General features: G+C 47.5%; 1 protein-coding gene across 2 annotated transcripts in view; it reads right to left on the bottom strand.

Moving 5' to 3' along the window:
• Nucleotides 1–526: 526 nt before the first annotated feature.
• The window catches only part of CNGA3 (cyclic nucleotide gated channel subunit alpha 3), a 36,377-nt gene continuing 24,950 nt past the window's right edge, over nt 527–11,953 (bottom strand). For both annotated transcript variants that reach the window (XM_054701885.1, XM_054701886.1), the window contains 4 exons: nt 9,085–9,156; nt 7,730–7,834; nt 4,300–4,406; nt 527–3,296 (listed from right to left, as the gene is read on the bottom strand). In XM_054701885.1, coding sequence (XP_054557860.1) covers nt 1,885–3,296; nt 4,300–4,406; nt 7,730–7,834; nt 9,085–9,156 — 1,696 coding nt within the window. In that variant the 3' untranslated portion in view covers nt 527–1,884. The remainder of the gene's footprint in view (nt 3,297–4,299; nt 4,407–7,729; nt 7,835–9,084; nt 9,157–11,953) is intronic.

Below are 11,953 nucleotides of genomic sequence, written 5' to 3'. Positions count from 1 at the left end.
TCCTCCTCACTCAAGACTTTCCAAAATGCCTGAACACACTCCCATCTTCCCATCCACCTTTACAGTTACCCCCTAGACAAATAATCAGAGAATTTAGCATCACTGCCTGGGGCATACTTCTTATATATTTGAATGCTCTCATTTATTTATTCTGACATGTTGTAGCTTTGGTTGCATTTTCTCACCTGCTTTTGGCCGTGCATGCACATCTTCTCATGTGGAGTGTGTGCCATCCCAGTCTTTGCAGGGAAACCAGACTCCTTGCCCTAGAGAAGGACCCCAGGACTGACTCTTCCCTTACGATAAAGTTGGAAGCAGGAGTCATTCAACTTTTTTTTTTAAATCCAGGTATTTATTTTTCCTGTGCAAATATGGATGTAGGCAAAATTAATGGTTAAGGCTTTTAAAACATGTGCATTTTAAAACTGCATTGCTAGTGTGTTTTGTTGATGATATGAGCTTGAAGCATACTTTCTTTTCATACACCCTTTAAATTCATTTTAAAAAGTTAAAATGGCCAAATGACCCATAATAAAAGCCAGAAAAGACCCATATAAATCCAAAATACATACACGAAAATGCAGCACCTTTTGTATAAACTACATTAGGGCCCAGTTACGTAGCATATGGATTATAACATCAGACCATAGACTTCAAAATTGCCAAAGCAAAGGGACGGGGGAGTAGGCATTTTGAGAAGAGAAGAAGAAAGGAGGAAGAGGGAAAGGAGGAGAAAAGGAAGGAAGATAGATTTCAATAGAGAGAGATTGAAGAGAAAAAAAGAAAAACCTATATATGGCTTCTTTGTATCAGAATAAGTCATGTTGGGTGACATATAACATGTATATATAAGTGAAGGACAGACCACTGAGCTCATAAATTGCAATCATAGAACACAACATGTAAATATCTTGTAAAATTGTAAAGGAATTAATTTCACTGGATCGAGAAAAAAAAAGCTAGATTCTGCTCTCTGAATAGGTAGCTAAGAGCTTTGTAATTGCACGGGAGGGTGACGCTTCCTCTTCAGGGGCAATGGGGCAGTTTGCAAAGATATGGCTAAAGGTCTCATCTTCTAGAGTCCTAGTTGTCAGCTTTGTTTGCTTAGGACCCCGTTCCAACCTCTAAGAGTCTCCCCTGAAAACATCGCCTCTCCTGCAGCTAAAATAAGCTGCCCCAGAGACCCACTCAAGGACAAGGGAAGTGGCTGTGTTTGAATACCTTGGTGAGTGAGAAGGGGCTGTCTCTTTCCCTAATTGAGATGCTCTTCTCTAGGGAAGAGACAAGCTTCCACAGGGGATGGATGATGGGGCTCTGAATTTGCTTCACAGACTTGAAGCAACCGCAAATATGACCTCGCTTCATCGCTGGTGCTTGCCTCAGTATAACCAAAATTCAGGGTGTCTAGGAACCTAAGGAGTACATGAGGAGATGCCAGATTCAGAATATGCCTGCAGACTGTCTTAGGATGAATTTGAATTACCATGTTGCACATTTAGCTTATCAGAAGGACGTGGGGAGGTGAGAGGGAGAAGGGGACTAAATAATCTTCCATTACAAGAAAATGAAGTTCAAAAGTTTAAAAATATCTCATGGATAAAAAAATAAAGAGTTCTATTCATGCATTTTCTTATGTTTGGATAGAGGCATCACACTTGACAGAGCCCTGCCTCAAGCATTGCTTCATGTGGATCTCATAGTAATTCACCATTGCCGATGAGCCTTGTTTTGTAGACAAGGGAAAATGAGGTTCTCTCAGCAGGCCACACAGCTTGCAAGGGTACAGAGAGCTGAAATGAGATGCTGGTCACAGCCCGTACCATGTAGCTTTAGCCACATAGTGTCAGAGAGCTGACGCTGCAAAGCCGGAAACATCCTGAGTTTTCACTGTTCTTTGGCCTCTGTTTTTGAGGCATCCCCAGGGGAATCTCCATCAGACTGGAGGCCGCTCCCACAGATCTTCACCTGACTTTCCAGTTGGCTGAGACGCTGCTTCACTTTCATCTGGGTGGCACTGTACTCAGCCAGAAGCCGTGCAAACCTGGTCTGCAGGGTATCCAGGGAGGACTCCAGGTGCTCTACCTTCTCCTCGATGTCCTTAGGGTCTGGCCCAGCCTTCACCAGGTCCTCATCAATCAGGTTGTCCTTCAGTAGGATCTGCCGTCCCTTCTCCTCCAGGGCCTTCTTGGCTTCAGGGTATTCGGTGAGCGCCTCCATCAGATCATCTTTGGAAAGGCAGAACAAGTCCGAGTATCCAATGCTCCTGATGTTGGCTGTCCTGCGGTTCCCCGACTTGCTCCCCTTGATGTTTAAAATGCTGATCTCCCCAAAGTAACTCCCATCACTGAGGACCACAAATTGGGTGATCCCATCGTCAGCCACCACAGCCAGCTTGCCCTCCTTGATGATGTACATCTCCCTTCCGATGTCCCCCTTCTTGCAGATATAATCCCCCGGGCTGAACACTGCGGGCCGCAGCTTCAGTACCAGCTCCACCAGCAGCCCTGCCTCACAGTCCTGGAAGATTCGGACCTTCTTCAGTGTATCCAGGTGCACATTGATGGCGATTTCAGCTTTCAACTTATCTGGAAGGTTCTTGAGCACCTCCTTCTCATCTACTGTCTTCCTGTTGGCCCACAGGTAGTCAAACCACCGAATAACCCGTGTCTCCAAGTCCTTGGTCACCTTGCGGAACTGCATGTACTGCTTGATGGAATCAATCTTGGCCTGGAACTCTGCCCGAGAGGCATTCATGTTTGAGATCATGGAGCCCACATTGCCCACAATGGTGGCAAAAATTAGGACACCCACCAGGAAGTCTATGACAACAAAGAGATACTCCTCATCTTTCACAGGGGGTGGGGTTTCCCCAATAGTGGTAAGGGTCAGGGTGGACCAATAGAGACTATAAATGTATTTCCTGGAGAGGCGCCCATATTCTGGGTTTGAGATGTTTGGGTAAACCCAGGAATCTGTCCCAAAACCAATGAACTTGGAAATGGCAAAGTAGATGCAAGCATTCCAGTGGATAATGATGAGGATGTACAAGACCAGGTTCCCAATCCTAAACACATTTGGGTAGTTGGTCCTCGTCTCTGTACGATCAAAGAATTCAAAGAGTCGGGCAAACTTCAGCAGGCGGTTGAACCTCAGTTCTGGATAGTTCATGCCCAGCTTTAAATAAGCCAGGTCAGTGGGTGCCAGGGACAGTGCATCCAGCTTGAACTGCAAGCTTTTTGTGTAATGCTTCCACAGCCTGTCGGCATCCTTGACCATCAAGCCTTGCTCGAGGAAGCCTAAAGAAACCATCAATTTGGACATCAATGAGGTTGTTATTTTTCGACCAAGGCCCACAGGAAGATAATTTTATCTTGGGACTACACAAGATATATTTATATGTATACAATAGAAACAAATTCAAAACCCATGTCTACCTTTACCACAGGAGATGCACTCTGATATTTTCTTTCTTTTTTTAAGATTTATTTATTTATTATACAAGCACTGGGTACAGTCAGAAGCGCGGGAGGGTGAGAGAATTCACCAGAGCCAGAGCGGGGAGCAGAACAGGCAGACTGATGAAATACACTGCTGAGGGGAGCAGCCAGCACCACAGGAGAGGTCTGTGTGCCATGTGGAACCCTCGCTGGCAGGCCGGGGATCAAACCGGCGCTGCAGAGGCTGCGGGCAGCTTCGCAACCCAGCACTCAACCGCTGTACCACCAGGGAGGCCCACACTCTGATATTTTCTATGCAGTGATATTCTATTTTATTCAATTAAAATATAGATCAAGTGGGTAAATTTCAATGTGAAGTTGGCATTATATGAAGGCAAGGAATGATTGTAAATTTTAAAAGAAAAATGGAAGCTATATTTTAAAAAAAGCAAATGGGCCTTCTAAAATTAGAGATAGATGCTAAAGTGTTTACTGTCTGGAATTTGCTTTAAAATACTCCAGCCAGGAGCAAGGGATGGGAAGATAGAGGAATCAAGATTAGCAAAATTTGATTTAACTATTGAAGCTTGAGGTAAGGATACATGGGGATACATAGTATTACTCTCTCTCATTTGGTATATATTTAAAATTATTAATAGTAAAATATTTTTAAAGTTCAGGTTATGACCTATCAAATTGATTTCACCACTGAAGGGTTCCCAGAGCTGCCAGGCTTGCTTGGTCAGAGGTAGGTAGTGCCACCCTATGTTCTCTGAACATGCCTGTTCCTCGGATCTCCCTCCTGATGCATACTGTGGGGTCAGTGGTCTGTCCAAGAAGTTCCTGGCCCCAGCACACTCACCTGTCCGGGCTCGCACCAGCATATCCAGGCCATAGAGGACATCTGCAGAGTAGTCCAGGACCAGCCACAGCACCAGGTGCTCAGACTGCAGCTCATCAAAACAGGCCCTAAAACAGTGCAGAAGGATCAGAGCAGGGACAATGGGGGCACCAGCTCTATGCTGCAAACACTGGGTCATTTCATCCCCCAAATAGCTCTGCCTACAGGGCTTGTACCAGAGCATCATCCCTCCAGGCTCTGATGAGGAGATGCAAGTTCTGAGAGGCTTTTCTGTGCCAAGGTCACAGAGGTCCACAAAGAGCTGGGATTGACTCCAAAGAGTGGCTCTAATGTTGCCTCTCATATGGAAAGTAGGAGACCCCAGGAGGGCCAGTTTTTCTGGGCCTCACTGGTGAAGGAGCTCTTGCCTTTACCAGGGTCAAATACTAACAAAAAATAGAAGAATTTCTGAGAGATTAAAATTGAACAAGCCAGCAAATATTTTCTCCTTTCTAAATCTTTATGCTTACTCTTTCCTACATAGAAAATACTTCTAAAACACCCCCCTCCAAATACTCTCTTAGCCTCAAAAGGGTAGCAGGTTGTTCTTGTGTCCCACCTGGCAACTTGCTTAGCACTCCCAAATCCCCTGACCCCCTCGCCCTTCTCGGAATAGCAGCTGATTCCTGGGGGCCTCAGAGCCCTGAGGTACACTCAGAATAATAGCTTGCCTACCTGTCCCCATCCTGTAGGCATACTAGAAAGGGCCCCAAGTTCTCCCCCCTCCTTACTTACCATCACCCCTTGCTCAGACAAATTTGGACAGGCCTGCTTACATGCAGGTGACAGCAGCTGTCCTCTGATTATGAAGGTCTCAAAAGCATTGCTTAGCTCGAGGAGCAGTTGCTCTTTGCCCCATGGTGGCTCAGGAATGCCCCAAAGCCTACTCTCAGGACTCACCCATATGCTCCTCTCACAGGCTGGCTGCCAAAAGCTCCAGGAACCCCCTGCTTACCTCCAGTTGCACAGTTCTGGGGACTTGCTTAGGAATGGCACTAAGTACCCCGCCTCTCCTTCCACCTCTCCCCTCTATGTGCACAAGAGCAGCAGCTCACCCTGTATCCTTGTCCAGCAGGCCTGCTAAGAAGGGCCCTGGACCCCTTTCTGGCTCTCAAGGAGGAGGCACTCACCCCCTTTCAAAACATTAATTTTTACTTGCAGAAATATTAGGATACCCCCATCAGGCGTCACCACAATAGTGAACCCACTACCACGTCAGCAATAGTCCATTTTCCTCTACCATAGCGCACTGTGCCTCCTTCCTTCTTTGTTCTTACTCCTTTTCCACCCCTCCTCTCCCTCTCTGGATGCTTCAGTGCTACATACAGCTGGTTTTCACAGATTAGTTTTTTTTTTTTTTTTTTTTTTTTAATTTTTTTTTTTTTTTTTTATAGAGGCATGCTTTATTTATTTGTTTGCTGGTTTGTTTGTTTGTTTTGTTTATACATGCACTGGGTACAGTCAGAAGCGCGGGAGGGTGAGAGAATTCACCAGAGCCAGAGCGGGGAGCAGAGCAGGCAGAAGGACCGAAGTACACTGCTGAGGGGAGCAGCGGGCGGCAGGAGAGGTCTGCACGCCATGTGGGACCCTCCTCTGGTGGCCGGGGAGCAGCCGGGGATCGAACCGGCGCCGCAGAGGCCGCGGGCAGCTTCGCAACCCAGCGCTCAACCGCTGCGCCACCGGGGAGGCCCTCACAGATTAGTTTTTTAAGCTTGTCTTTATCTGACTCTTGCATTCACTCCTTATCCTGCCCTGAAACTTGCTTAGAAAAGCCCCAAAGCCTCCTGTGTACCTCCATATCGGCAAAGGCTTACTCTGTCCTCCAACCTCCAGCCCAGGAACTCCACCAGGCCCACACCTCCCGTGAAAGCGCAGCTGCTCCCATTTACCCTCAGGTTCCCACCCGGGAAGAACAGCCGCTCGCCCCACGTGACTCTCCAACTTGCATGGGAACGCCCCAGGCCTACCCTCAAAATGAGGCCTCTTTTCCTGCTTCCTGTCCTGCATCTTGCTCAGAAATGCCGCATGAACCCCTATAAGCCCCATTAGAGATGATACAATTAACAAGTTTGTCTTTTCCCCATTTCTTGCAATTCCCCCTTATCTAGCATTAACAGGATTAATAGGTTGTCTTTCCCATTTGTTGCAGCTTCCCCATCCCCTTGAGAAGAAAAACAAGCTGGGGATCACCCTGTGCTGACACCTTCCCCTTCCCTTAAGATGAATGAATTGACACCCATCACCCATCGGCCTCTGTGAAGACCCCTTCCCCTTCCCCGTCTCTTTGCTGACACTTTCCCCCTCCCTTTAATGAAAATCAGCTGGTACCCATCCATCTCCGTGTTGAGCTGGCACCCACTTGTCTCCTTCCCTTTCCCCCTCCCCTTCGCGAACCCCTACCCATCTCCCCCTAGTATAAATACCCCTGCTCACTGCCAAAGAGCAGGGTGGTGGTCTTTCGGACATGAGTCTGCCGCCCTCCTCATTTGTTGACAAATAAAACCGCTTTCCTTTCCCTCAAACTTGGTTTCCTTTTATTGGCTGAGAGAAACTGAGGCCCGCATTTGGTAACAGAGAAACCACACATTCCTACCACCTTCCCTGCAGACTCTCAGAAATGCCAGCTGACCCCTCTTGCCCTCAGAGGGCAGCCGCTAACCTGTGTCGATGTCCTGCAGCTTGCTCAGAAATGAGGCCTTCATCTGCCCTCAGAAGAACGTAGGCCCAGGTACCTCCTCCTGGAGGTTTGCTCAGGAAAGCCCAAGCCTAGCCCCCACTTGCCCTAGAGGAGCAGCATCTTTTCCCAGAATCCCCAAAAGCAGGCTTCCTACAAGAGACCCAAGCCCTACTACCCTCTCTTCTTATTAGAGGAACAGTAACTCATCCCTGCATCCCCCTCCCGCAGCTTGTTTAGGAAAGTTCCAGGGCGTCTGCTTCTCCCTGGAAGATCAATGGCTTGTTCCTGCATGCCAGAGTACATGCTTGTTGAGGAACTTCCTGAGTCCTACATCTGCCCTCATGAAGCAGCAGCCTATCCTGCATCCCTCTCCTGCAGGCCTGCTCAGGAAACCCCACTGCACTAACCACTTCCTCTCAGTAGAGTAGCAACTAGCCCTGCATCTTCCTCCTACAACTCACTTAAGAAAACTCCAAAGTCCCAGAAATCTCTCTATAGATCTCAAGACCAGGTCCCCACCGGTGCTTTGTAGCATCCTGAAGTTCCTCTGTTAGAATTCCCTTGGGAATGGAGAAACTGAGGCACATGCCCCTGAATGGTAATTAAGAGGGGTGCATAAGTCCGGGCTCCTGCATGGGACTCAGTGTTCTGTCTGGTGGCCTGTCTCCACTCTCTTCCCACCCCTGGTTCAGCTGGGGCCTCAGCCTCTCCTACCTGCACACGAGCAGACACCAATTGTAGAAGACAGGCATGGCAATGATGGTCAGCCAGCGGTAGTACACGTTGCTGGAGGGGTCCACCACCATGGAGTCCTTCTTTCTGGAAACATGACAGACATACACAAGCAGGGCAGTGGGCTAAGACCATAGCCTTGGAGTGTCTTAGAGACATGGATTAGCATAGAGACCCTGGAGAAATTGCAGACTGAAGCTCAAGGTAGGGCTGGCTAAGACAGGATCCTATCACATTCAGGGAATGTCATGGGATATCCCTGATGGGGAGATGGGCTGGAGGACAAGGCAGACTCCTGAGGGTCTCCTGGAATTCAGGGTTAATTATAAAATCATGGTGATGACCTGTGGTGTTCACCAGGCCCTGTAGGATGCTGGGGATGAAAATGCAGCATGGAAATGTCACTGGGAGTGGCAGAGAGAACATCAAAAGCATCAGGGACAGCTTTGTGAGTATGCTGATTCCCTGGAGCCACTCAGATCCCTTCGAGGGATGGGCCTGGAAGTGTTCGCTTAAACATTGCCCAGCTGGACTGCTCCTTGTTGGACTGAATTTGGGACACCCCAGAGCATTCCCTGTGGAACACTCACTGCATTTGTGCAGATGCCCCAAAGGTGCAGTTCCAAGCACTTGGATCCTGCCTCTCCATCAAAAGCCACCAACCTGGGAATCATCTCTGTGGTATGGTCAACCCTGAGTGGAAGAAATAGCTTATGGTGCTTTCTGATTTCATTTTCTGGATTTTCTGAGGATTTGAGTTTACAGGCAGTATGGCAGATTCTTCTTTATCTTGGGGTCCATGTCTCCTCCCCTAGTCCCTTGCTCCACACTCTGGTCTAGGCCTGCTGAGCGGCTCCTAGGTCCTGGAGGGGATCCCAGGTACCATCTTGCCTTTGCTGGGACTCAGTAAGTACAAGATCAACAGTTCACTGCCAGGACTTTGGAATAGTCGTAATATTGTGCTCCATGGGGTTTGGATGAGTTTGTGAATGTGGTACCTTCTAGTGTCCTGGAGAAGCCCTCAGTTTATTCCAACTGCATGGGTAGCCACTTGTGTGGGCAAAAACAATGCAGGGAGTGTGGTACAGAAAGCAGGACAGCCCCCTACACAGCTTACCCGAAGCTGCAGACAACTCCCTTTGGAAACCCAAAGTTGGGACACAAAGGCAGCCTGCCAAGATCTCAAGAAGCTTGATCCTGCCATGAGCCATTCCCTTTCCTCTCTCTAGGACTGACAGTGTTGCTCTAAGGCTCCGAGGTCCTGTGCCTCTGGGGAGCAATAGGCCTACTGTGACCATTGAACCCCCGCTTTGGAGGCAGCTTCTCTCAGTACTTACTCCTCTTGTTTTTCACAGCTTTTCTTTTTCTCGTCTTCCTTTCTCTGTTTCTCTTCCTTTCTCGCCTCGTCACTGGATGACACAGGGTGACATTGAGCAATTTGCTTCAACCAAGGACACTACCGCAGTGGACAGGATAGACTACAGTGACCATAGGGAGGAGACTACAGGGAGGAGAGGGTGTGGTGTTGGAAATGGGTCCTTCCAGCACCCTGGGATGAAATGAGTTTGTTGATTTCATAATTAATTATAATTGTAATCATAATTATGAGGAATTAATTATAATTCCCTGAGGTGTGAGGGAAACCACACTACTGAAGTACAGATTTTATACCCTGGAGAATACACAGTACTTCCATCTAATTTTCTACAATTGTCATGATCCCCTAGGAAGTCACAAACTGCCTGAGGCTGGAGATATTTTGAGGTAATTGGAAATGAAGCCAAATTCACATTTAGGTTAAAAAGGTCATGTAAAGTTCTTTGTTCTAAATAAAGTGTGGCCTGTCAATTATTCTCAAAACTGCGTCAAACACAAACTCGGGCCTTTATGGAAAAGCCAGGGAGCAGAAGGGAAGCAAAGCTGGCAGGGCAGGACTAGACGTGCTGTGGAGTGACACCTCCTGGAGAAGTCTGAAGCAAGTGCAGCCGCGTTCAGACACATGTCCACGCTTTGTTGGGCTGTGAGGTTGTGGGTAGGAAAACCTCTTTCTCCTTCATCTGCAGGAAAACTCTATGAATGCAGGTGTCCCCTCTGCTTCCGTTTCTTTACACTTGTCTAATATGGGCAAGACACTACTGCAGAACTTCTCTACTCAGTTATAAGAGCTCTGCAGGCAGGCATTGGTGCCCACTGAACAGTTGAAGAAACCCAGAGGAAAGGTCAAAGACCTCACCTGCCTGAGGGGCACCCACCAGGATCATTATCAGGTTCCTCTGAGTCCCCATTCCTCATCCTGGAGGAAGGGACACTCTGAGAAATGTGTCTGCTGATTAAACACCCACTGAAAAAGACCAAAGCACTTTACATAGCACTTCCTCGGGAAATAATCAAAGATGCGTGCAAACGCGCACATGGAAACATAATCACGATAGTCAGTTCAGGCAGCTCAAAAGAGAACCTTGGTGCCCTTGACATCATCCTCACAGGTTTTTTAATAGTACGCAGGGGAAGCAAGGCAGCAGGGAGACAGCGACTTGGGCCCCTTCACTCTTTTCTCTTGGCTGTCTCTGGCCTTCTCTCATGGCCTCTTCTTCTAGCAGCTGTTGCTCATCCTCTCATAGCCTTTCTCTGCAGTAGCCATTCTGTAGCTAGTCCATCTTCGCTGTCCCTGTGTGACACTGCCCTTACAGCCTCAGCCTCCAGGGTCAGGTGTGCACACTAATGCACGCCCACAACATACTCCAGGTGTCCACACTCAGGCATGCGTGCCCCATGTCCATGCTCCCAAGTGCCTTTTGCTTTCAGGCCACAGGTGATAGCCACAGAGGCTAGTGGCGTAAAAGCCTGATCATTTCACTTACCCTGCAGTGACCTAGTCACTAGCACCAGGGATTAGATATATTGATAGAAATTTTGGGGGAAGGGGATGAAAATATTCTGCCTATCACACTAATCAATCTTTATGGAGACTTTATTAAATACCAAATAATGTTCCAAGCACTTTACACATAGTAACACATTTAGTTTTCACATAACACTGTAAGATACCATTCAATCCCTGTTTTACAACAGTCAGAAAACTGATGCACTATTATCTATCTATCTATCTATCTATCTATCTATCATCTATCTGATTATAAGTTCAATTCATATACATATAGAAACCTTGGAAAGATATTTGCCAACATGTTAAAAAAAGTTATCTTTTACCGTTAATGTGAAGTGTACTGAGTTTGTGTGTATTCTTGAGGATATTTTTCTGTTTTCTAAGTTTTTGAAATGAATGTAGGAATAAACTGAATAAGAATAAAAAGTTATTAAACTTGCTCAATGAGACAAGCAGGAGAGTCACCGTGCTCTACCGTGCTCTGTCCTGGTCCATCTACTATGTCATGTATGTTTCCAAAAATCTTTCTGCCTTGAGTTTTAGCACCAAGATACCAACAGGGGGCGCTGCCCACAAGGTTATCTGGCACACATATCCTGCTGGGAGTTAAATTGCAGCAGGCTTCGCTCTCAGAGTTCTGATTTGTGGCCGCTAGCTAGAGGCTTTGGCCTTTCTTCTGGTTACCAACCTGTTGAGGGCCTAGGAAAGACCCAGTGCTATCCAACTACATACTCAGGCCCACTCAGCATTGCCCCAAAAGACCTTCAGAGAACTGAAATGATGCTGATTTTGGCTGGGTGTGATCGATGTGTGACTAAGGCAAGCACCACCCAAATGCCCAGGGTGGGAAGCATGTGTGCATGTATGATCACACATGTGCTAGCACACACCTGTGTGTGCACAGTTCTCCAGCTTCGTTATGAAACACCAAAGGGCACACAGGAGTGGGGGGGAATAGTTTGATCAGGGAGGAATTATTTAGGATTCATGGGACTAGGTGAAAATGCCAGAAATGTAGTGGGAAAATGGTAGAGGGAGTCCATAAAACTTCTTCCATGTTTTCTTGCCCAGGAAACCCCATTTTGGGCCCCCCCACAATTTTGTGTCTCAGTTGTTGGCTGCAGTGTAGATGCATGATGTGAACCCATTGGAAAAGGTGGCCCAAGGTAGGCAATGCCGGCCACCCCATTCCCACATCCCAGTCCCAGGACAAAGAAGCTAGAGACACACAGGACCTCCATGGCTTCCAGGATCCTGAGCCTTACTCTGACTGTGGGACTCAATACCAGGATTTCAAGGGTGTTTAATATCAGGTTTGG

This window comes from Talpa occidentalis, unplaced genomic scaffold (genome assembly GCF_014898055.3).
Source record: "Talpa occidentalis isolate TD23 unplaced genomic scaffold, MPIMG_talOcc4v2.1 talOcc4.5, whole genome shotgun sequence".
NCBI lineage: Eukaryota > Metazoa > Chordata > Mammalia > Eulipotyphla > Talpidae > Talpa > Talpa occidentalis.
Note: the sequence above shows the minus strand (reverse complement) of the source record. Positions and strands in the feature narration are given on the sequence as shown.